The sequence below is a fragment of the Prionailurus bengalensis genome, chromosome B4, assembly GCF_016509475.1.
Source record: "Prionailurus bengalensis isolate Pbe53 chromosome B4, Fcat_Pben_1.1_paternal_pri, whole genome shotgun sequence".
Classification (NCBI taxonomy): Eukaryota; Metazoa; Chordata; class Mammalia; order Carnivora; family Felidae; genus Prionailurus; species Prionailurus bengalensis.
Window position 1 is genome coordinate 78,002,796 of NC_057358.1, and position 26,707 is coordinate 78,029,502.

Below are 26,707 nucleotides of genomic sequence, written 5' to 3' on the forward strand. Positions count from 1 at the left end.
ATTTGACTGTAGGTACCTAATATAAGTGGAATCATACAATATTTGTCTTTTTGAGTCTGGTTTATTTCACTTAGCATGATGTCTTCAAGGTTCATTCATGTTGTAGCATGTGCCAGAATTCCCTCCCTTTTTAAGGCTGAATAATACTCTATTGTACAAATATGGCACATCTTTTCTGTCTATTCATCTATCCATGGACATTTGGGTTGCTTCCACCTTTTGGCTATTGTGAGTAATGCCACTGTGACCATGGGTCACAGAAAGAAGAAAACTATTTGAGTCCCTGCTTTCAATTCTCTGGGTATAATCCTACAAGTGGAATTGCTGAATCTTGTGGTGATTCTATATCTAATTGTTTGAGGCACTGCCATACTGTTTTCCACAAGGTTTCCAGTTTTTCTATGTTCTTCCCAATTCTTGTTAGTTTCTGTTTTGTTTTGTTTTGTTTTGTTTTGTTTTGTTTTAGAACAGCCATTCTAGTGAATGTGAGGTGGTATCTCATTCTCATTGTGGTTTTGATTTGCATTTCTGTAATGATTAGTGATGTTGTGCATCTTTGCATGTGGTTATTGACTGTTTGTATGTCTGCTTTGCAGAAATTTCTATTCCAGTGCTCTGTCCATTTTTTTAACCAGGTTGGTTGCTTTGTTGTTGAGTTGTAGGGTTTTTTTTTTAAATAAAGTCTGAGTATTAATCTCTTATGAGATATATGGTTTGCAAATACTTTCTTCCGTTCTGTGGGTTGCCTTTTCACTCTCTTGAGTGCCCTTTGATGCACAAAGGTTTTTATTTGATGCAGTCCATTATATCTGTTTTGTTGTTGTTGCCGTGCTTGTGGTGTCCTATGCAAGAAATCCTTGCCAAACCCAATGTCATGAAGCTTTCCCTCTACATTTTCTGCCAAGAGTTTTATAGGGCTAGCTCTTACATTTAGATATTTGATCCATTTTGAGTTAATTTTTGTATGTGATGTAAGATAAGGGTCCAACTTCATTCTTCTTCATGTGGGTATCTAGTTTTCCCAGCATCATTTTTTGAAAAACCTCTCCTTTTCCTCATTGAAGGGTCTTGTCACCCTTGTTGAAAATCATTTGACGATATATATATAAGTTTGTTTCTGGGCTATTTCATTGGCCTATATGACTGTCTTATGCCACTACTGTTGCGGGATCACCCCCTGCAATGGCCAAAAAAGAATTCTTGCGATGTTGTATGGTGCAACTTAGTTTGTTTAAGTAGCACGGGGACAAGAGTCCCTTGGACAGAAAGAGCTGCACTTTTGCTCAGTGAGGCTTTGCTCACGAGGCTCTGTGACGCTTCATGCTCAAGCGGATGGGGACACGCAGGGAGTATTAGATCATAAATGTCTTCTTCGAATTTCTACTCCTAAAACTACTTTCACGAGATTTCTCTAGTGCTTATCGTTCAGTTCAGTATCAGCTATCAGTGAGATTTACAGGCTGTCATGAGACCCTTTAAGAATGTAGCAACCAGCATATATGTGATCCTTACCAGAACTGTGCAGGCTATAAGTCAGCCTTCAGGGCTAAAGATGAACATTTTCCTGCTTTTATCCCTCATCAGTACCACACTGTTTTGGTAACTGTATCTTTGTAGTAATTTTTGCTATCAGAAAGTATAAGTCTCCCAACTTCGTTCTTTTCTTTCAAGTCAGACAAGTGTTTAATACTAATTGCTATTTGGCCCTCCTCCTAACATTTTTTTCTTGTGTACCCTTGCCTGTGATGTTTCCATTAGCAACTCCTCCGGCATGACTTCTCTTCCTTCATCCCTGTCACAACCACTCCAAAGCCAGTTTTCTCTCCCTCTCCTATATCCCTCTCCCCTTAATTTAGATTCATTTCTATTTGTAGTTACAGACCACAGCTAATGTTTTAAGATCTTAATCCTACTGGATGACCAAGAGAAGGGAATCCTAACCGTCTCTTTCTCCCAACTTTGAGTCCAGTTCAGTCTCTTTCAGAACTCTTAGGGTTAAAAGTGGCTTTTCTTGTTCCTTTGTCATCTGGGCTGACTGTCTCATGGCATCACTGCAGGACGAAGAAAGCTGAGGCTGGGGTGGTCTGATGGGCAAGGTGTGCTACCCAGGAGACTGTGTGCTATGGTAAGAAGAGTGTTGTGTTGGAGGCCAAGAGACCTGAGTCCTAGCCCTACATGTGTCACTAATTAGCAGTTAGATAACTCAGCCTTTCTTGCTTCTTGCAAAGTTCTCTTATCTGTAAAGTAAGGAAAGTTGGACTCACTGGCCTCTAAGGTTCCTTCTAAATCCAAAAAATTTATTTTTACTTTTTGCAAGACAGTTTCTTCAGGAGAAGGAATTTAAGCTGGTTTTAAGGGACAGCTAGAACCTTGAAGAGGAGGAAAGGATGACTTCAGGAGATTTAAAACAAGAAAATGAAAAGTATATTTAGGAGTCAATGAAAATAAGTGACCAGCCCTTTCTTCTTCTTCTTTTTTTTTTTATGTTTATTTATTTTGAGAGTGTGTGAGCAGGGGAAGGGCAGAGAGAGAGGGAGAGAGAAAATCCCAAGCAGGCTCCTCTGCACTGCCAGCACAGAGCCTGTCCGGGGACTCAAGAGATCATGACCTGAGCTGAAACCAAGAGTTGGACGCTCAACTAAGCCACCCAGGCTCCCCAGTGACTAGCCTTTTATTGAGTGATACTGGGTCAATGAGATACCCATGTAGGAAAAAAAAAAAAAAAAAAAGAACCTTGACCTCTAGCTTATATATAAAAAAAATCAATTCCAAATTATTTGAAATCTAAATAAGAAAGGTGAAACAGTGAAGCTTCCAGAAGAAAACATAGGCTAATAACTGCATGACCTTGGGATAGGCAAAGATTTCTCAGAACAAAGAAAACATGAAAGAGAAGATTGATAGGTTGGATTTTAGCAAAATTAAGAACTACTGTTGATCAAAAGACACCATTAAGAAAGTAAAAAGGAGAAAAGCATTTGAAATATATCTGACAAATGACTTGTATGGAAAATATCCAAAGAACTCCCACAAATCAATGAGAAAATACAGATGATCCAATAGAAAAAAGTGGCCAAAGACTTCATTTCACAAAGGAGGATATCTCAATGGTCAATAAACATATGAAAAGGTGCTCAATACCATCAGAGAAAAGCAAATAAAAACTCCACTGAGCCAACAAACATGAAAAAAATGCTCAACCTCTTTAGTCATTAGGGAAATGCAAGTCAAAACCCGTAATTAGACACCACTCACACCCACTAAGATGGCTGTAATAAAAAAATTTAGAAAAGAATTTAAAAAGGAAAATAACAAGTGCTGGCTAGGATATGGAGAAATTGGATCCTTACATTGCTGATGAGAATGCAGAATGGCTCAGCCACCGTAGGAAAAGTTTGGCATTTCCTCAAAAAATTAAATATACCATTACCATATGACCCTGTAATTCTACTCCTAGGTGTATACCCATAAGAGTTGAAAACAGGAACTAGGGGCGCCTGGGTGGCGCAGTCGGTTAAGCGTCCGACTTCAGCCAGGTCACGATCTCGCGGTCCGTGAGTTCGAGCCCCGCGTCGGGCTCTGGGCTGATGGCTCGGAGCCTGGAGCCTGCTTCCGATTCTGTGTCTCCCTCTCTCTCTGCCCCTCCCCTGCTCATGCTCTGTCTCTCTCTGTCCCCAAAATAAATAAACGTTGAAAAAAAAATTAAAAAAAAAAAAAAGAAAACAGGAACTAAAAGAAGTACATATGTACACACTATTCACAATAGTCAAAAAATGGAAAGACCGCAAATGTCCATCAAGGGATGAATGAATAAACAAATTATGATACGTGTAACGAAACATTACTCGCCCATAGAAAGGAGTTGAAGTCCTGACACATGCTACAGTGTGGATGCACTTCAAAAACATGATGCTAAGTGAAAGAAGCCAGACCCAAAAGGTTACTTATTATATAATTCCCATTTGTATGAATATCCAGAAAAGATCAACAGAGACAGAACACAGACAGACAGCTCCTGTTGCCAGGAGCTCAGGACAGGGGTGGGGGGGGGGGGGTGGACAGGGAGAGAAATGAAGAGAAACTAATTGGGTAAAGCGTTTTACTCTGGATTGATGGAAATGTTTTGGAACTAAATAGACTTGGTAATTGCACTACACTGTGAGTGTTTTAATTGCCACTGAGTTGTTCACTCTGAAGTTAATTTTATGTGATATAAATTTCACCTCAGTAAATTATTTTTTACAAAACTGCAGTACCTCTATATATACACATTAGAATGGGTGGAAATAAAGAAGACTGTGATTTTTTTTTAATGTTTATTTATTTTTGAGAGAGAGAGAGAGAGAGCGCACACATGGGAGGGGCAGAGATGGGCACAGAGGATCCAAGCCGGCTGTGTGCTGACAGCAGAGAGCCTGACATGGGGCTTGAACTCACGAACCATGAGATCATGACCTGAGCTGAAGTTGGATGCTTAACCGACTGAGCCACCCAGGCGCTTCACCCTCTTACATTTCTAATGGGAGTATCACCAAAGCTAGACAAACACATGCCCTCTTCTGACCCCAGCATTCTACTCCTGTTTATACGCTAAAAAGAAATGAACACATGTGGCCACCAGAAGACATGCACAAAAACATCCTTAGCAGCTTTTGTCCATAATAGCCTAAAACCATAAACAACCTAACTGTCTATCAAGGTAAAATGGATAAATAAACCATGCTGTGTTCATATGTGGAATACTACCCAGCAATAAAAAGAATGAACCACTGGTACATACACAACAAAGATAAATTACACAGAAATGTTGAGTGAAAGAAGGCAGACCCTGAAGAGTATTTTATATTCTACTTATATGAAGTTCAAGAACAGGCCAAACTAATCTATGGAGATAGATGTCAGAACAGCCTTTACTGGGCATGGGTGGTGATGGTGGTTATTGACAAGGGAGTTCGAGAGAGCTGTCTGGGATGCTGGAATAAATCTTCTATTACTTAAGCTGCATGGTGGTTACACAGATGTATACATCTGTACAAAGTAACCAATCCGTGCACTAGAGATCTATATACTTTATTATGTTCCACCTTTAAAAAAACCCTAGAAAATCAAAACAAAAAACAGTCACCAGTGTAGATGTTCTTGCGGGGAAGCAGTAGAAGAGAATGTTTGAGAAGCGTAAGGTTGTAGAAGACCTTGAATGGCGGTTGAGTGGCATGTGAGGGTTGTCTCCTCTGACAACCTGAGGCCTGAGGGAGGGAAATGACATAATGGAAGCAGAGATGTACCTGTTGGACTGAGGCCTGGTCTACAAGTGAGGCTGTTGCATTAGGACCCTGGTGAGGGTGATGCTGTTGAAAATGGAAACTCAGAAGAAAGAAGGATTAGTAAGGCTGGTGACTGGTTGGGCAAGGACAGCAAAGGGTGACAGAGCAGAAATGACAGATTCCATGCTAGATGGCTGGAAAAACGATGGTTCTTTTTTGTTTGTTTGTTTCTGATTTGTTTTTATAAACATCTTTTTAATTTATTTTTTTTTATTTTGAGAGAGAAGAAAGCGCACACCAAGTGGAAGAGGGGCAGAGACATATGCATGAGAAAGAACCCCAGGCAGGGTCTGCACTGTCAGCACAGAGCCCAACGCAGGGCTCCATTTCACAAACCCTCAGTGAGATCATGACCTGAGTTGAGATCAAGACGCAGATGCTTACCTGACTGAGCCACTCGGCCCCTCTTGTTTTGCTCTTTAAAACGATGGTTCTCATAACAGAATTAAGAAAGCCAGGAGAAAGAATCAGTTTGGGAAGTCAAGAGATGAGTGGTTTTATATACTTTAATTTTGAAGTGGTGACAGGCGGCTGTGGGGGTCAACAGAGCAATTGGGACTGGTGCTAGAAATCTGAAAATCACCCAGGTACAGATTATTTGGGGTAGATGAGATCCCTGAAAGAGTGTTGCAGAGAGATTGCAGAAGGCTAGCCCCGAGAGAAGAGACTGTAGTTGTGGATAGAACCAAGATAACATACAATGAAGATCACTTAAACCAAATGGAGAGAGAGCAGGGCAGGAGATATAAAGGGAGAAGATACAGATGTAGGAGAGGAAAAGTGAAGATTGAGAATGTGAGGGGGAGCTGGGATCATTGAGGGACCATGGTGTTGGAGAAGCCAGGAAGAAAGGTGGAGAACTTAGCCTTGGATAGGGTGAGCGGTGAAGAACCCAGGTTGTGCAATGCGGTCACAGAAATTGTCAGCATCTTCAGTCACTTCTTGCGTATTTGTTTTCAACTGAAGAATAGTTGATTTGCAATGTTAACATTAGTTTCAGGTGTACAACATAGTGATTGGACAAATCTTATGCTCACCATAAGTGTAGCTACTATCTCACCATGCGATGCTATCACAATGTCACTGACTATATTCCCTATGCTGTGCCTTTCATCCCCATGATGTATTCATTCCATAGCTGGAAGCCTGTATCTCTCCCTCCTTTTCATCCACCTTGCCCATCCCCCCATTCTCCTCCCCTCTGGCAACCATCAGTTTGTTCTCTATGGGTCTGTTTCTGCTGTTTCTTTAGATTCTATATATGAGTGAAATCATATGGTATTTGCCTTTTTCTGTGTGACTTAATCTCACTTAGCATTAAGCCCTTTGGGTCCACCCATGTTATTGCAAATGGCAAGGTATCATTCTTTCTTAGGGCTAACATTACATTATATATAATACATATATTATATATATCAGAATATGTTTATATATACATATATATACATATATATATATATATCAACTTCTGTATCCATTCATCTTTCGATGGACACTTTCCATTTGGGAGCAACTATTGCAATATTTGTCCTCCAGGTAGGAACCAGAGTTCAGAATGAGTGTGACTGTGGGAGCCAAGAGGTCCCAGGTATTTAACCTAATTATGGGTTTCAAGCATAGTCCCATTTTTTGTGAAAGGGATACAAAAGTAGTTTAAGGCACCCTCCATGCCCTCTGGGAATTTATATGGTGCAGTTCAACAATGACTAAGAGCCCAAACAAGTATGAATAGGGTGTTTTGAATCCTGATTTACCCGTTTCTAGCTGTGTAACTATGGGCAGGTCTCTGTGTCTCTTCTCATCTATTAAAAGGGGAGAATGATGATATCTAACTCGTATGTTGTTCTGGAGATTAAATGAGTTAATATAAGTAAGGTGCGTGGAACAGTGCCTGCAACATAGTAAGTAGTGGATAAAGGTTAGCTAAGATCATGGTAAAGCTATAGCAGTCAGGGAGGAAAATTCGTGTGGAGACAATTCAGGAATAGAGAGGAAGGAAGGAATGAGAGAAAAGGAATTCTAGTTTGAGGGAAACGTTGCAAATAAAGTCTTAGAGCAGCAAAAGCATTGGCATTTGCGCGTGATTTACTCCATGATCCAGACCGTTCCCGCTGGGATTGGAGTAGGACAGGAGGGTGGGTGACTGACACTGGTCATAATAAAAGTGGGAGCTGGAGAGTCAGAGCTCTTTGGCTGTGATTTCTATCCTGGCCCTGTGACTTTGAGCAAGTTGTCTCATCTCTTAGGACCCCAGGGTTCCTAATCTATAAAATGAAATGGACTGTATCTCTAAAATCCTTTGCATCTCAGGAATCCTGTGCTTCACACGTGAGAATGATTTCTTTGACCCCATGGTCTATGGAATAGTGGGGTTTTTTTCAGCACACTGTGAGGCTCTCTGGTGTGTGTGAGGGCGGACTTGTGGTTCTGGCCTCATTAGTTCCATGCTGTAAGGGAGTGAGCTGACCAGCCCGTATATAGACGCTACACACTGCCTCTGCAACACTTAGCAATCACCACCACTAGAGAAATCTGGGATCTCTGCGGGTGTATTTATGAAAGGAGCCCTGGCGTATTTCACTCTCAAATTATTTAGAGTTAACTCTACTACCATCCTCTTGAGGAGCCTTGAGTTTTATGGGTACTTGCCTTGAAGTGGACCCTGAGGGCTAAGTAGGAGGGAGAGAACAATCTTTAGCCTTTCTAAAAGAAGTTCCCCGATTGTCTCTGTGGAGCTCACAAAACTAAAGGGAGAAAGCAGCACCAGGAACACCAGATGAGATGCCGGTGCAACCCTAAAGCCTTCGTGGTAAGACTCACCTGCTCAGGTCCTTTTGTGACAGGCACCAAGCATGCGTGCTTTTGATGTTAGGGATTCCCCTGTTTCAGGGTGTGTTTTAAATGACCCAGGACTCTGTGTAAACATGGAAACGGGCTTTTCAGATCCTGTGCTTAGAAATCACTGGCTCTCGTGTGGCATTACTTCATTTTTCCTTTTATTTAAAAAAAAATTTTTTTTTCAACGTTTATTTATTTTTGGGACAGAGAGAGACAGAGCATGAACGGGGGAGGGGCAGAGAGAGAGGGAGACACAGAATCGGAAACAGGCTCCAGGCTCTGAGCCATCAGCCCAGAGCCTGACGCGGGGCTCGAACTCCCGGACCGCGAGATCGTGACCTGGCTGAAGTCGGACGCTTAACCGACCGCGCCACCCAGGCGCCCCTCATTTTTCCTTTTAGAAGAAAAACTTGGTTTGTTCTGTTCTTACTTCTGTCCTTCCTGGCTTGAGCCCCTCTGGGCTGCGTGCAGGTCTTTCGGCCATCATTCACCCTGTGGCAGTGTGGTGCTGTTGTATCAGAGGAAGTTCTCTGAGATTCCTCCACCAATTGCTCCCCTCACCCCCACCCCCGGCCCCCGGTTGTCCCTGGCAGGATCTTGGTCAGCAAAGCACGCACTTCTGGACTTCTGTACCAGATGGATTTTACACAACTTGGTGGATTGAAAAATAACTCGAAATGGAAGAGCCAAAGCAGATGGGAGCTATTTTGTCTTTATTGTGTTGTGCCTCCAAAGTTTTGAAGGGTTTAGTGTTTTCAGAACCCGGAATCTGGAAAGAGTGACAGTTTGCCCTTGCGTTGTCTTTGGAAGAAAGAGTATCTCTGTAGGGAGTAGACTTCCAGGACAGGAGGGTGACTTGAGCATCACAGGAGGATTCCAAAGCTGACACGTCCCCCTGGGTAATGTCAAATATGCCTTACTAGTTTAGAATAGAAGTCCGTTGAAGGTATGGGATGTATGTTTGTGGTTGTGTGTGGTTTACAAACAGTGAGTTGCACGTAAGTAACAAACACGAGCAATTTAGGAGCCTCCCATCTTTGGATCTCCCTGGCTGACCATTCCCCTGAGAGGGGCTTATGAGCATCATCTCGCCCATTCCCGCCACAGATTTTCTGAAGAGCAAAACACCCGTGTCACAGAAGAAACTATGTGTTGCGGAGGTTGTGAATAAAGGTCGAGAGTGAGATGGTTTGGTCTGGCCTCTTTTTAGAGCAGCGATTGATTACTGCTGTCTGTGTTGCCGTTTCTTCCAGAGCTGACCTGTCCCGGACGCAGCATAACTAACGAAGCTGCTGCAGGATGAGAAGATGGCAGCGCGGCTGCTCGCACCACCAGGCCCTGATAGTTTCAAGCCTTTCACCCCTGAGTCACTGGCAAACATCGAGAGGCGCATTGCCGAGAGCAAGCTCAAGAAACCGCCAAAGGCCGAAGGCAGTCATCGGGAAGACGATGAGGACAGCAAGCCCAAGCCGAACAGTGACCTGGAAGCGGGGAAGAGTTTGCCTTTCATCTATGGGGACATCCCGCAAGGCCTGGTTGCAGTTCCCCTGGAGGACTTTGACCCATACTATTTGACGCAGAAAGTGAGTTGGAGGAGACGGCAGTGCGGCTTCAGACACCCCTTTCCTAACAGGCTTAGGGGAGACGGGGGAGGAAGAACTGTCCCTTTGCCAGAGTTTGGATAAGTAGTTAATCCTTTGTTTCGGTTCTGGTTAATGGGGTTTGTTTTTCAGTGTCATTGCTGCTCGGGCTCATTTGTGGGCCTTGACGCTCCTCGAGTCTGTTAATGAGGCTTCAGTTTTTGGCTCCAGGCCAGATCAGAAAAAGATGAAAACAGATTCGAAAACAAAAACAAAAGAGAACATAAATGAAACGGGACTATTTAATAGAGTCCAAGAAAGATGGCGTACCGAAAGATGATGCAGCCAGGTAGAATCTGTCTCCCACACCCACTCAGAATTCCATCTTTACATATAAAGATGATGTAACTGTTACAACATCAGCAAAGCCTACTGTTTTGAAGGAGATGATGGATTTGTACTCTATCGGAACTTTCTCTGTCCCTTGGTGACATTAGATCTTAGCTGCTGGGGACAGGAATAGTAGAGGGTAAACCAAACTGGGCCCGTGAGGAGACCAGGTCTTTGGCCTTGTTACTCAGTTGTCCGGCTTGAGCCAACACTCATTCTTACATTAGAGTCAGTTCTGTTACTCTTGCCAGTAAGAAGTACAAGTGAAATAAATACTTGTCTTCATTTGGCCAAGAGTTTCAAACTCCTCTAACAAACATTTGACCCAACCGTGGGCTTCTTTCTCATGATTCTCTTTTGCAGCAAGGCAACAGGTGGAGAAGCAAAGCCCCCTGACTAATCCGCCAGCCAACTACTTAGCCATGGCATACTGAGGACTGACGCCAAACACCGTTCTAGGGATCCCCCATTTGACAAAGGTCATTTAAAGAATTAGATTGAGAGGTGTTTCCAGATGAGGGGAGAAAAGGCTGTGTGTGATAACATATTCACAAATATAAAGCTTAACTCAACTATCTATATTAACAAAACTGCCCCATAAGCTTCCCTTAACTAAATTGTCCTTCGGGCTCATAATTTGGAAGAAATTTTAGTTTCTTGGCTTAATAACGAGACAGAAGTAAGATGAGACCAGTTGATCTCTTGACCCAGCTGTAGTTGTGAAGGCGTTTTTGGCTCAGGATGGCAAAGGCAGTTATGACGTTGTCTACACAAGATGGTCCTTCACTCACGTCTCTTGCAACTCAGGATATAAGTGCCAACAGTGGCCTGTATCCTCCACTGGGAAATATAGAAAGTTTAAGAAATGAAGCATGAAGTGATGTGAATGACAGTCAACCAGAAGTAAGAAATCCTGACTCTACCATAATGCACCATGTTTCTGATCTATATTTCTCTTTTCTCATATGTGTATTGTTCAAGATGCCTCAAATAGTTTATGGGAAAAGCAAGTTATAAATAAAACAACTTCCCAAAACTAGTTCATGTCCTTTTAGCAAGATGTGTCACCTCTTTGGGCCTAAATTTTCTCATCTAGAACTGAGAAGTTGGACAGACTTTCTAAGGACTTCTTCACATCTCAAGTTCTGGAGCTGAGTAGTTTTCATAAACTTTCATTGATTTGCTCAGTTACTCTTCCCTTCTTTAAAGTCTGGCTTTGTAATGTGGGCCTTTGCCGAGTGGGGTAGATGGGTGAGGGAAGAGGCAGGCTTTAACTTTCTGGGTTAGTGAACAAGGGAACGTGGAATCTTAGGCTATTTTTAGAAGAACATTTCATCCCATTGTAAAATTTTGAAATATTTTTAGAAATGTCTTCTTACACTTTCCTATCCTTGCATCCATGATCTTAGTAGAGGTACAAAGCAATGACAAATCACAGGGTTTAGGTTGTGCCTATTTAGGTGAGTTGGCCAATGGTGTGACTTTTTCAGAAAGTACTCTTAGTGCAATAAGTAGATATGTAAAGCCCTTTGGACCCTGGCCTTTCAGGCAGCCAGAACTGTTTTGCTTTTATTTGAACTGTTTATCTTTCCAACTCAAATGCAGATTCAATCTCCTTTTCTTAAACCCAACTTAATATATGAAGAATACACATCAACAGGGCCCTGTTTTCCTTTGCATGCCTTTTCCCCTGGTGTCTGCCCTATAGGTAGCCTCTTTTCTCCTAATGCCTCAGATTTCAGTTACCCTGGATTGGGAGTGAGGCCTCAGAGAGGGCAGATCTCTGGCCCTGATGGGTGTCATTCCTTGGGTAGGAATGTTGGTGGAGCTCCATCAGGAGACTGGTTCTTCATGATAGACAGGATGACTTCAGCCTTTGGCCTCACCACAAGGGTATATAGTTTGTGGAAAGGATAACTTTAATTGTATTTTTTTTTTTTTGGTGATCATTTTTTTTTATTGTGAAATATACCGCCATGCAGAAAAGTTCATAAAACATAAATGCATAGCTTAATGATTGTTATGAAGCAAACAAACTAACACTTGTGACAAGAAAGAACATTAGTAGCACTTCGGAAGTATTAATTGTCCTTATAAGCAAGGGATGTTTTTGTTTAAGATTTTATTTTTAAGTATTCTCCATACCCAACAAGGGGCTCAAACTTATAACCCCAAGATCAAGAGTCATGTGCTCTACTGACTGCGCCAGCCAGGCGCCCCAAAGCGAGGGATTTTTTTTTTTTTTTGGGACAGAGAGAGACAGAGCATGAACGGGGGAGGGGCAGAGAGAGAGGGAGACACAGAATCGGAAACAGGCTCCAGGCTCTGAGCCATCAGCCCAGAGCCTAATGCGGGGCTCGAACTCACGGACCGTGAGATCGTGATCTGGCTGAAGTCGGACGCTTAACCGACTGCGCCACCCAGGCGCCCCGCGAGGGATTTTTTAGTTGATTAATAATGTGCTGGCTCAAATTTATTTGCAGGTCTTCCCTGGCATTACTAATACTTCTTACTAACTAGGCCTTTCACTAGGCCAAATTAGCAAGGTCTCCTCTACAAGGAAGCACACTGGGAACTAACCCACAAATCAAAAAATCCTGAGAGTAGAAATGACTTTAAGAGGACATTCCCTTATGTTTGTGTTTCATGGGCTGCCTTAAATAATTCTTCCCAAATAGAATTTCTTTGCTAAATGTTAAAAGTGGATTTCTTTCCCGTTTCCTCATAGGTCTCCTTTTCCACCTAATTAATCGCTTTTATGGCTCTCATTGACACCGGTGTCTCATTTCCTTCCCTCTGTTTTAGAGGGTGAAGGAAAACTACTTCCCCATTTGTAGAGTTCTCATTTTTATCCCCTTGTGGATTTCACACTCTTCCAGGGACACGGGGACATAAACCTGTGTGTCGTATTTTTTAAGACACTCTTGTACCAGCTGGTGCTGGTTTGAGCTATCATAAGCTACTTCAGGCCCTCAACAGTGTTGTGCATGTTGCATTTCACTGACTTTCCCAGCTGGTCCCTGAAAACAGTCTAGATGATTCTCTCTTTGGGTTTCCTCAGACCTCCCAGTGTTACAACATTTTCTTTGCCTCTTGGGACTTTGTTCTAATGTCTCCTTTGTTTGGCTTTCTTGTTTTTCAACAGTTGCTTGCAAAAAATAGAATTTCGGGGATGTTTATATTTATTTATTTATTTGATTTTAATTTTTATTAAAAAAATATATATTTTTTAATGTTTATTTACTTTTTGAGACAGAGAGAGACAGAGCATGAACGGGGGAGGGTCAGAGAGAGAGAGGGAGACACAGAATCTGAAACAGGCTCCAGGCTCTGAGCTGTCAGCACAGAGCCCGACGCGGGGCTTGAACTCATGAGCCGTGAGATCATGACCTGAGCCGAAGTCGGACGCTTAACCGACTGAGCCACCCAGGCGCCCCAATTTATTTGATTTTTAAATAAAAATAAGTCATTTACCTACATGGTTAAAAAGTCAATTAAAGTTATTTGGTAAAAAGTCTCCCCTTTACATCTCTCCCTCATCTGCTCACTTCTGTCTCCCTGAACAGGTGACCACTGTTTTAGTAGGATCTTCCCGAGTTTCTTTATATATGTATATTCAAAACCAAATAGGTACTCTAAGAAGCTTGAACTCGCCAACATGTCTTTGTTCTTGGTTTTCTTTCTATTTTCTTAAGCCTGTTGAAGTCTTTCTTTGTTTTTTTTTTTTGTTTTTTTTGTTTTTTTTTTTTTAGAGAGAGAGAGAGAGAGAGAAGCACACAAGTGAGCAGGGGAGGGGCAGAGGGAGAGAGAGCATCTTAAGCAGGCTCCACGGCCAGCACAGAGCCCAACATGGGGCTCCACGTCATGAATGTGAGCCCGAGCTGAAATCAAGAGTCGGACGCTTAACCGACTGAGCCACCCTGACGCCTCTCTCCAGTTCTTAATAATAACTTAGTGAATTTCAAATGGCCACATCTATTCCAATAACCATCTTAAGTGGGGCAGCAAGAAAGTGTATGGATTAAGTTGAAAAAGGCCTTCAGAGTTGACTCCTACTCCTTTTCCCATTTCTTAAAATTGGTAATTGCTCTGTGTGTCCTTTTCTGTTCAGAAATATAAATGTAAACAAAAATCGAAATTATAGGATGGACTGATGTGCCTTTAAATAGGGCTCGTTCCTATTGCATTAAATTACATGTTGTTTCTCAGAGTTCAGTGTACCTTCAACTCTTCCTGTCTCTTTTCCTGCAAATTGGAGTCTACCCAGAATCATAGAAAATTAGAATATTGTAGCCTTAGATATAGGCTGGTTCATCATCCTCCTCTTATAAATTTAATGGGGTAAAGTTCTTGTCAAAAGCCAGCACCCGTGTTGGTGGTAGAGTCAAAACTAAAACCTATGCCTTCTAACTCTCAGTTTATTACAACACATTTCGAGTTCTCCGCTTTTCTCATGTTTTGTTCATCGATACTCCACTCCATTGGGTGAGTCCTTCTGGAGCTAGGTAGGCAAATTTAGAGACAGGAAGAAGAACCTGCTTTTTCACCCACATCCCTGATCGTCCCTGTGGTTTTATAACCTTTTTCAGGATGGGTCCTGACAGGTACAATGCTTCTGAGGGGAAGGATGGCCTTTGTATTAGCTCCAGGATTTTACCTTCTCCAGTGAAGTTGCTAAGTCGTGCAGCGGCCCTCGACAAGCTGTTCCAGAGACTCGGGCTCAGTATCAACTGCTGCCACTAGTCAGCTGGACATGTAATCTAAAGGCAACTCATTTAACCTCTCTGTATATGTTTACTTTTAAAGGGAAGATCTCCCACCCGTCCCCAACGACAGAATGGGACAATGAAAAGAGCACCTAGCTGGAAACATAAAAACTTCCATTTTAGTTCTTTCTTTGCCCCTTGTTTGCCTTTGGGTAAATCACTTAAAATCTCTGGGGCTTCAGTTTCCTTACCTATAATAAATACAAGATAAGAGTTGGGCCTATACCTATATCCTTCTCATTGTGTTTCACACATGTGTCTGTCACCATTATGTTTTAGCTGGAGCAGACTGCTTTCTGTTTCCCTAGTACCCCCTGTCTCCTGGTCTCCATTACCTCCTCTCAGAATGTCCTTTAACTTCATGAAACTTTTGACCCTCGACCCATTCGTCCAAGGCCCTCTTCTTCCTTACAGCCTGACTTGATTCTCTCTACCAGAACTGATTCTACCTTCTGAATTCCTGTGCTACATTAAGATCTTTAGCCCTACCTTTACTAAGAAGTGGCTTTTAGATTTAATTCAGGTTAGATATAGGAGGGCATCCTGTTCCCAGCAATGTTTACAATTTTCTCCTTACCCACACACACACAGGCACACACACACGTGTGCGCATACACACACACACACACACACACACACACACACACACACACAGTCCCATGTGCTCTTGGCAGGAAATCCTTGCTGAATCTGTTTTCACACACTTTTCAACAGGTGTGCAGAGCAGAGACAGGCCGCTAACGGAGAGTTTACGTCCATTAGGTGTGGTTTGAAATTTTGCTAATGAAGTGTTGCATTGCCTGCTCTTGCACAATAAGGCTAGATGCACCTTTCCATTCTAAATAAAAACTGCATGTTTTCAAACTTTATTTTGCTCAAAAAAACCATTTTGCAACAATATTAAAAAAAACCAAAATGGTGTTTCTGTTATTTTATTCACCAGACCAAAGAGAGGCAAATGCTTATGCACCAGTGGGAGGCAGGCCATTCTCAGGGTGATGGGTTAATGATGTGCATGTATGGGGCTCTTTTCCACTCTCCAAGCAACATTCTCTAGAGGGGAAGGAATTTAGTTGAACATTCCCAACTCTAGGTCCTCTTTAAAACCTTAGCAGTAGGGGCGCCTGGGTGGCTCAGTCCTTTTAAACATCCAACTCTTGATTTCGGCTCGGGTCATGATCTCACCATTCGTGAGTTCGAGCCCCGTGTCAGGCTCCACGCTAACAGCACAGAACCTATTTGGGATTCTCTCTAGCTCTCGCTCTCTGTCCCCCCCCCCCACCCAAAATAAATAAATAAGGTTTATTTTATTATTTTTTTTAAAAACCCTTAGCAGTAGACCCAGTGTTGGGAAATCTTATTTCTGACCCCCTGCCCGTCTAATTCCAGGTTAACATGTATGTAACTTAACCACTCAGGGAATCAGTTTCCCTGATCCTGGAAATTAAGATTATAGTATTGCACCTATTTCGCCAGGTTGTTGTGATGATCTTGACTACCCTTTACAAAGTCAAACAGCCTGTTGCTCCTACCCCGCATCAGTTTTCTCTGTAGCACTCAGCAACACCAGCCATATGTTTATTTGTTTGTTGTTCATCCTCTTGTCTGCTCATCGGCTGGAGCAGTGCCTGCACTGTCGTAAGTGCTCAATCCCTACCTGTTGAATAAATTAATCTTAGGAAATATGCCTACGAAAACACTATGTACTTTTCTGAGTGCCTTGAACATGAAAGGTGACATTATGATGTTTTCTCTAATGAAAATTTTCCCATCTACCAAAATGAATTGAACTCTATAGGGAGAAGAGGCTGATTACCAGTGTATCTTTTCCTTTCCCAAAGAATTAGTTTCCTTTAGGGGCTGAGGAAGTAGATCCTGACGTTTTAGAGATTTTCAAAGGGCTGGATGACTATTGTTAAGCGCCATCAGTCTTATCTCTCCTCTTGTAGAAACTTAGAATTGGAAGGAACTTTATCAAAGGTCATGGGTTGATAGCCTCCTCCTAGTGCTTGAATCTCTTCTTGGTTTGTTGGTATCAAGTGTGTATTATACAAAGGATGCCACTTCCTGAATATTCTAAGTTGTCCTGTCACGTCTGCCTTTACTAAGTGTTCTTGCTTCTTTCTTGGCTGGGTGACTTGTGTCACCCTCCGTGTATTCACTGACTATAAAGGAAATGAGAGAAGCTGACATTGGAATATATACTAGTTTGGGTTGCCTCATAAAAGAACAACCCGCTTATTCAACAAATACTTCTTGAGTATTCCTATATGGGAGGCATTGCAGGGGTGGAGCAGTCTGTTCGATTCTGTTGGGGAAACAAAGATTCATGAAGTCCACTCTTTACCCTGAAGTAGCTTATAACATGGTAGTGTATAATATACTATTTTTGATAAGGGGGGGTGCCCAGAAAGGGCCTTACTTACCTCATTGTAATTGTAGTATTTGAATCAGGCTTCGGAGTTTAGAAAAGAAGGGTAGACTGAAACATTGTAGGCAGAAAGAACAATATGAGCAAAGGCTCAGAGACCAGGGTGTAGGACAGTGGAGGAGAAAGCTGAGGGGTCCGATTGGGCTGGAATGTGGGGAAATGAGTGAGGAGCCTTGGGAGATGAGGCTGGGAGGGGAGAGCTGGAGCCAAATCACGGTGGACTTAGTGTGAGACCAGGAACTTTGGTCTTTACTTGACAGATAGTGGAGAACTCCTGACGGTGTCGGGGACTGAGGAGATGTGATTGAAGCTGTGCTTGGGGGAGGTGAATGTGGCCGTGGTACGTACGGTGGACCAGATGGAAAGAGAACTGGGACAGAGACCAGCCGTGGGGTAGTGAGGATCCAAAGTGTGATGGTGGAAGTGAAAAGTAAAGGGAGTGGATGAAGTCAAGAGGTGTTACAGAGTTAAGTTGATAGGATTTTGTGATTGATTGTGGAGGGCTAAGGAAGAGTCTAGCATTCAGTCATTCATTTGATAATCTGATACATTGTTATTGAGCGTTTTCTATATGCCCAGGCTCTGCTCCATGCCCTTGGGAACAAAACAGACGATCTCTTTATGCTACTCCGGAAACTTAGTTTTTGTTGGGGAGACAGATAATAAACAGGTAAAAAAATCCATCATTACATATAATGGTGAGTGCATTAAAGATAATACGGTCCAGGTACTTGAGAGGTTGTGGTGCTCTAACTTGGTATGGAGACTAAACTTGGAGAATCCAGAAGAATCAAAGGCTACATGCTGTCTAAATACTCGGTGTCTTAAATAGGCCTTTAGCAAGCACTAAATTATAATCTTTAAAAGGACCCATAATGCCGATCTTCTGAGTTACTTAAAAGCCAGGATTGTCACTCTGTTGAGACATTTTGCCAGTCTTCGATTTTTACATAGGCAGGGGTCCAGTACATTTCAGCATCAGTGTGAGTCACCGGGCCATCTGCAGATAGAACCTAGCATTTTCTCCAGAAAAGAGCCTCAGGTCTTCTCAAGTCCTTGCACCAGTAGCCACATTAGTGAGAAAGACACCTTTTACCTGAATTCTGGAATGTGTGGTGTGTTATTAGCTAATCACCTTAGTCATAAAATTCCACGTGATTGATTGATACCACTATCAGAGGGATTCGTCTCTGATAGTTTTTTCCAGGGTGTGAAACATTTTTATTTTAATAAAAATTGACCCGTCGAATGACTTATTTAGTAATGACCGTTGAAATGTTGGAGGATGTCTCAAAATCAAGGTGATATTGATCATCGTCTGATGATAATTAACCGTATTTTAAATCCTTTCTTCGTCAGAGAGCGAGCCCGTAAAGTCCTTATACAGAGGAACGCTTCTCTTACTCATTGCTTCCAAATTCATATGAGTTGTAAATTCTTCACATATTGTTCGCTACATATAACCCTGTTTGACACCATTCAAGATTAGGATTGCCCCCTTATAGGACAATTTCTGCCACCTCTGAATCTAGCAGTAGAATGTTCCGTATAAGCTCTGGAGAGGCACTCCTGTTCCAGAGACTTTGTTGGGGCTACAGACTTTGGCCTATGGATTCAAGTTTAAATAACAGATTCCCCCAATTTCAGAGGATGAAATCTCCTGTCTGCTGTTCAGGGTCAGTCCCCATCCAGGGGACTTTCTCTAGAACTTTCTCTGGAACTTCCCTCTCTCAGTTTCCTGTCACTGTTCTGTGCTGTGACACTGTTCTGTCAGTCTTTCCCTTTTCACACATGCTCCTTCCCCTCAGCTTTAAACACTGTCAAAGCCTCTCGCACTGTAATGAGCCCTTACTTGACCCCACATCCCCAGCTAGTCTAACCACTCTTCTCCTGCCATTGAAACTTTCAAAGAGTAGCCTTTCCTCAGCATCACCACCTACAAACCTCCCACCCGCTTCTTCACCCGCATCCTCCCTCTCTGCTGGCATTCTCAAGATAAGATCCTCTGTGATGTCAACTTGCCAAATTTATCGGATGTTGTTTCACTTCTTATCCCACCGGAGCTCTGTGCTGTGTTTGATACTGTTGATTGCTCCCCAATTCTTGCAGCTCTTTTCTTTACTTCCTTGGCTGCATTCTCCTTACATCTCAGACTACTCCTTCTCTCCCATTTCCCCCTCCTCTCCCTTAAACGTTGGTGTTCTCCCGGGTTCCGTACCTGGCCCATGTTCCTGGCACACTCTCCCTGGGTGATGTCACCTATACTCTCAGTACTCCTGAAACTGTGTTTCCAGCCTCGAACGCGCCTTAATATTCAACACCTTGCCAGGCATCTCTCTCTGGATTTCCTGCAGGTAACTCAGTGTGTTCAAAATTGAACTCCTTTCTCCCCTTAAACCCGCTGCTTTCATCTGCTATTTTAGTGGATGACACCAGCTAAATTCTGGATATCATTATTGATTCCCCAATTTTCTGCAGTCCTTAAGGGTGACCAGTGTTAGGGAGCTGTCAGTAGAATGTCGCATATTTTTGTAAGTAAGAAAACATGGTGGCTCAGAAATCGTAATTGTTCACATTTCCTCAGCTGGTGTGTGGCAGAGCCAGATTTAAGTTCCAGGGATGTAGGATTTAATATTCACGGTCTTTCTACCATACCGTGCTGTCTCTATGGAGTATATTACAGACTGAGTTTTTGTTTTCTACTATCATTTTGAGATAATTTTCTGTCATTTTACATTGCCACAATATGAAGCTAGTATGTGGTGTTTTGGGCGTTTTTTTCAAGTGTATTTGTTTACTTCATGCTATATCTTTAGCGTGGTATCGAAAGACGTAGAAAAGATGAAAAGACTTTTCAAACTAAAACCATTCTTACGGGAGGATGAGCTAAAGGGTAGAAAAGGTCAATCAGGCACCTAGCAGAAAGTTGTGTGAAGTTATAGGTTTGTTGTATAGTTAGTATGGTATCCTTTCCTCAAGTCTAAGAGATTCATTCATATGCTCAGTAAACACATGTGAGCTCTCTACCTTATGCCAGATGGGCATCGTATTCTGCACTCTGCTTGCTGAGCTGAGAAACGGTGGTTGGAAGCTATAGCCCTGCCTTTAAGGATCTCAGGGTCCAGCGAGAGACAGAGATGTGTAAACAAAAGCGACAGCACCATATTAACTGCTCTAACAGGAGTAGGTGCAGAGTGGAGACACATAGGAAGGAAGGATAATTCTGTTTGAGACAGTGGAATGGGGCCATCTTCAGAGAGGAGGTGATAGTTAAGCTGGACCTTAACGTATACCATATAAAATATGGTTTTAAAAAATCCACCTGTTGGAGAAGAGAAGAAAGAGTAAGTTTGGGTATAAAGACCGGTGCCTGAAAAGGCAGAGAGGCATAGGAAAGGCTGAATTGTGTCACACCGTGAGTTTACTTGTGACTAGAGCACTACTTTGGCTATGACAGGAGCCAAAGGTGGAAAGGCAGGTTGGATCCCAGTGTGTGGATACTAGGCAGCTTTTATTTTCTCCTCCTTCCAGAGTTCCTAGGTTTGACATAAGCTCTGGGGCCTGTTTTGAACCAGTGCAACCATACAGGTGTCTCCTAGTGACTCTGGAGAATTGCTCTACCTTGTCCTACTGGCTTCTGCCAAGTGTGTGAATACCAACTAATGTGAAAGTTAGTCCTTAGACTCTCCTTTTTTTTTCTTTAATGTTTTTTTATTTTTGAGAGAGAGCGAGAGAGAGCAAGACAGAGTGGGAGCAGGATAGGGCAGAGAGAGAGGGAGACACAGAATCCGAAGCAGGCTCTGTGCTGACAGCCCAGAGCCTGGCATGGGGCTCGAACCCATGAAGCATGAGATCGTGACCTGAGCTGAGGCTGGACGCTTAACCGACTGAGCCACCCAGGCACCCCTCTCCTTTTTTTTTTAAAGTTTATGTATTTACTTGAGGGAGAACGTGCGTGTGCATGTGCATGCACACACTAGCATGGGGAAGGAGCAGAGGGAGAGGTAGAGAGAAAATCTCAAGGAGGCTCTGCGCTGACGGTGCGGAGCTCAGAGTGGGGCTCGAACTTGTGAACTGTGAGGTCACGACCTGAGCCAGAATCAAGAGTCAGATGCTTAGCTGACGGAGCCCCCCAGGCGCCCCATGCCCTTCAAGTCTCCTGACGGCCAGCCTGTGTTTGTAGCCAAGGAGCAGGAGTGGCAGTGGCAGCATCATAGTCATGTTTATTGTGTGTTTATTCTGTGCCGGGTACTGTAGTAAGTACTTTTTGTGACTCTGTATTTCATTCTCACAACCTGATAAAGTAGCTAGTGTCGGTCACTATGCCTGTTTCATCAGTGAGAAACCTGAGTCTTAGCAACCTAAATAAGTTGACAAAGGGCCTGACAGCTAATAAGCAACAGAGCTAGGTCTTGAATCCAGGTCTTTGTTGTATCAAAGCCTCTATAGAAACCTCTCTGCTGCTTTCTAAGAAAGAAGAGAGCGAGAATATAGAATATTCTGGAATACGAATACAGTGACTAGAGGGGTTAATACACTTTACATAATAAGCATGCATTTTGCTTTACCCCAGAGCAGCTGCAGTCTGTGTCCCCTAAGAGGGTAAGAGGGAAGAAGATCAAAGGCCACCTCCTCTCGAAGGGCAGTGAGGAAGAGAGGCCATGTAGGAGGTTCGGAGCTGCCCGGCCTTGGGGAGCAGCATCATGCTGGCTCAGCGCTGGAGCAGGTACACAGCACTGCTGTTGTGCCAGGTATGGCTTCCTGCGACCAGGATATGGGCAGGAAGGGTGTCAGCTGCTCCCAGTGTGGGTTGGAGGGCACGAGGTTACAAGGTCAAACTGAATGAGAAAGTGTATACAGAAGCACCTGGAAAACAGCAAAGCCACAGATAGATGTGACACCAGCATTGCCTTCATCCGGCTTAATTTGGGGGAAAGACCATAACCAGCTGCTGTGATCTCTGAGGCACATGCAGGGGCTTTGCTTTTTGCCGTAGTTAAAGGTATTAAGCAAGAGAGATTCCTTCGTTGACCCAAGGATTGGACTAGATGACTTGGGGTGGTGAAAAGCGTTCAGGACCAGACGCCGGGAGACCTGGGACCTGGTAAACCTCAGCTCTGTGGTGTCAGTGTGCACAGAGCTCTCTCTCTGCTTGCTTTCTTGTCTGTAAAGTGAAGAGTTAGATTTTTTTGAAGCTTTTTAAAATTGTCGTACGGTATGAGAATTAAGATCAGAGACTCTGGAGTCAGATCGCCACAGTTCGATTTTAAGTTTTGCCACTTAATGAATAATCGTGCGGTCTTGGGAAAGTTACTTGACCTTTCCACCTCAATTTCATCATCTGTAAAATAGTACCTACCCATGGCTGGGTGACAGATATTGTATAGGCATCTTAGTAGGGTGCCTGCCACATAGTAAATGCTTAATGCGCATTCACTGTTACTCTTCAGGTAAGTTCATGGTATAGTTATCAATGACCCAAAGCAATAAAAACATAAATTTGGGATTTAGAGGTCTCTCTTGCTCAATCCTCAGGGTAGTGGAATAGAGACTTGGAAGATGAGGGCTCTAAATATTCATAGTTCAAACAGAAGTACAAGCCTAATCAGAATTTGTCCGTGTCTCATGTCCTGCTTGAGTTCAGTATTTCTAAAGGCAGCTTAGTACCAGGACACAGGTACTGAAGAAATTCAGGCCAGCTGTGCCTTTGCTGGAGCCTTTCCTGAGGCATACTGGGACTAAAGTTGTGATTTCACCTGAGGGGCCCACTAAACAGATTGGGATTAAGAAAGGCATCTGGACTCTTTTCAACATGAGGTAGTTGTTTTGACAGTACAGGCCATTTACTTCTGAATACCTTCCTGGTCTGAAGTAGAATGTTCATTTTTTTAAAGATTATTTGTTTATTTTTGAGAGAGAGAGAGAGAGAGAGAGAGAGAGAAACAGGAAACCAGCAGGGGAGGGTCAGAGAGAGAGGGAGACACAGAAGCAGGCTCCAGGCTCCAAGCTGTCAGCACAGAGCCCGACGTGGGGCTCGAACCCACGAACTGTGAGATCATGACCTGAGCCAGAGTTGGATGCTTAACCGACTGAGCCACCCAGGCACCCCTAGAACCTGTTTAGATTCAGCATTATATTTTCTTTTATTAAAGCAGGGAAACTTTGGGGCGCCTGGGTGGATCAGTCGGTTGAGCGTCCGACTTTGGCTCAGGTCATGATCTCGCAGTCCATGAGTTCGAGCCCCGCGTCGGGCTCTGTGCTGCCAGCTCAGAGCCTGGAGCCTGCTTCAGATTCTGTGTCTCCCTCTCTGTCTGCCCCTCCCCTGTTCATGCTCTGTCTCTCTCTGTCTCAAAAATAATAAACGTTAAAAAAATTTAAAAAAAATAAATAAATAAAGCAGGGAAACTTTGAGAGGACATTTGCTTGTTGCCTGCCATATTGGCTCTGATAGCTAGAAGTCAAATGCCAAACCACCGTTGACCAGCGGATACCTGACTCCTGCCCTTACTACTGCTGTAGCTGCCCTGCAGATCAGCTGTATTTGTATTATTATTGGATAGAAGACCACTCTGTGCATGCACACTCTGAAAGCAATAGGCAGAGAGGATTTGCCCCTGGTAGAAGTTACCGGAATTAACAGTTTGAGTTAGGCAGGAAGAGCTAACAACTACTGTAGGTCAAACTGGCCATTTGCCTGGTACAGAAGAGGTACATAGGTCTGGGAGAATAAAGTATATATGTTAGGTTTAGGCAGGCAAGAATTTAAGGCTAGAGAATGCAGCTAAAAACAAGAGGGTTGGGCAGTGCCAGAGATCAAAACAGTTAAGATCTACGGCCCAAACTCTGGGAGACAGTCATAAGTCAGTGTCAGTAACAGCTATAGCTAGATAGACTCAAAGGACATTGGTTTCCAGGTGCCTTCTTGTTGGCTCAATCTCTGGGCCCCTCAGTGTTCATTACAGCCAGAAGGTCATCAGGTACCTGCAGGTTACCTTTGCCTTATTTTTTTTTTTTTTTTAATTTTTTTCAACGTTTTTTATTTATTTTTGGGACAGAGAGAGACAGAGCATGAACGGGGGAGGGGCAGAGAGAGAGGGAGACACAGAATCGGAAACAGGCTCCAGGCTCTGAGCCATCAGCCCAGAGCCCGACGCGGGGCTCGAACTCACGGACCGCGAGATCGTGACCTGGCTGAAGTCGGACGCTTAACCGACTGCGCCACCCAGGCGCCCCTCCTTTGCCTTAATTGAGATGATGACCTCACAGGAGAGGGAGAACTTGGTTGAGTGGAGAGCCACTCTCCTGAGCCGTGTGTCCCACAGCAAACCAGGGGCTGGGTACTAAACCTGTCTCTCTAAGAAGCTTTCTGTTCTGTGATATAGTCCACCCTGTGTTGCGCACTCTTCTCTGTAATGTCCTTTCAATCTATACTTTTTGTGTGATTAAAAAAGTTAATCTGATCCTGGGGTGAAGGTGAGGAAATGCTAATAAGTTGGCTGTACTGCAGTGCTTTGGTAACTGTGTAGATTTATTGTATTGCATTTGCAGTATGCTAGGATTTGTGTGGCGTGTGTAGGAATGGGCTCGTACCTGGTCTTACACAGTGTCCCTTTCCCTTATCGTAGACCCGGAAGAGGGTACATCTTACCCTGAATTAGCAGTGGTGAAGCTCCTCCATCCTGCGCTCCAAGCCCCACGTTGCTAATTGGAAATGAAAAGCCTGTGCTTTTCAGAAGGTTCATTTTATGCCCGAATGACATATTTATTAATTCTCCATGCCATAACTCGTTAAGAGCTGTTCCACTGCTCTTAATGGGCCTTGTGTTCAAATGCATTCAGTGGCTGTTTTTATAAACTGATATTTCCCCTTGGGCAGTAAACCACAATTCAATTTCAGTTTTCCTTTTAACTCGTTTACTTCACAAAGATCTAATTTAAGACAGATTAGGTAAAATATTATTGGACTGCATGGACACCAAGTTATTCTTGCCTAAGAAGTATTCTTGTAAGAATCCAACGCCTGCTTTTCCTTTCCACTCATCCTGGTCTTTGAAGAATCCAGTGTTTGAACAAGGGATGACTCTCCTTTTCTGGATTCTCATCAGCAGTTTAATGATGATTACTGAGATTTTATTAGCCACGCATGGGGCATGCTTTAAATATATATATTGTTTTAGTTAGCCCATCACCAGTCAGGCCGCTTCATTTTCTCTCTTGTATGCTCTGTCCTGCCGAGAAGAGGGCCTAAAAGCCTGGCAGATAGGGCAGGGGAATGCGGCCTGTGGGCAGCTGTGCCGTGGGGCTGCTCCCTGCTGCCCCCTGCCCACATAAGTGTAGTTCTCAAGATAGTATCAAATGCTGTTGACCCTGAACTTGACAGAGTATCCCATGAAGGAGCAAAATAACCAATTCAGGAGAGTTCCACCAAGATGTAATGTGAAAGAATAAATAATAATAGGCTTCCTCCTCCGAAGTATGGTTTGCTGCTTTGTTGTATTTAATCTTGGATGCTTCTGCATATTTTCTAAATCAGAGTCACAGATGTCAGAGCAGGAAAGGACCTGGGCACGCCCATCAGGCAGCCCTCTCTCTCATATTATAGACAAGGAAAATCGGATCCAGAGAGATGCAGTCCAGGCCGTACAGCGAGGTAGGAGCAGTTGAAGCAGGAGAACCTAAGTGTTTTAAGACAAGTGTTTTGAAACGCCACTGTTTTAGGGACTGGGAGGTGACCTGGTGGTTCCCAAAATCCTGGTGAGCACAGATTCCTCTGCAGCTTACTGCATTAGAACCTCTGGGGTGGGACTTGTGAATTTGCATTTTTTAAAAAAGCTACTCACATAATTCCTATGCAGCCAGTCTGGCCTAGGTCTGGAACTGGTGTTAGTGTATAACAGGGATCAATCGCCTATGTCCCATGGGTCAGGTCATCTCTGCCATTTGTTGTTGTGTGGCCCGTGAGTTCACAAGGGTTTGTACATTTTTTTTTTTTAATTTTTTTTTCAACGTTTATTTATTTTTGGGACAGAGAGAGACAGAGCATGAATGGGGGAGGGGCAGAGAGAGAGGGAGACACAGAATCGGAAACAGGCTCCAGGCTCTGAGCCATCAGCCCAGAGCCCGACGCGGGGCTCGAACTCACGGACCACGAGATCGTGACCTGGCTGAAGTCGGACGCTTAACCGACTGCACCACCCAGGCGCCCCGGGTTTGTACATTTGTAAATGGTTACGGAAAAGTCAAAAGTCACAATATATTGTGATGTGTGAAAATTACATGAAGTTTAAATTTCCTTGTCCATCAATAAAGTTTTATTGAAACACAGCCACTCTTACTTGTTTACATATTGTCTGAGGTTACTTTTGCACCACAGGGACA

At 43.3% G+C, this 26,707-nt stretch overlaps 1 protein-coding gene across 5 annotated transcripts in view; it reads left to right on the forward strand.

Annotated features, from left to right (window-relative positions):
- SCN8A (sodium voltage-gated channel alpha subunit 8) overlaps positions 1-26,707 on the forward strand; it is a 178,331-nt gene that overhangs the window by 46,782 nt on the left and 104,842 nt on the right. For all 5 annotated transcript variants that reach the window (XM_043563958.1, XM_043563960.1, XM_043563957.1 and 2 more), the window contains exon 2: positions 9,416-9,745. In XM_043563958.1, the coding sequence (XP_043419893.1) occupies positions 9,470-9,745 (276 nt within the window). In that variant the 5' untranslated portion in view covers positions 9,416-9,469. The remainder of the gene's footprint in view (positions 1-9,415; positions 9,746-26,707) is intronic.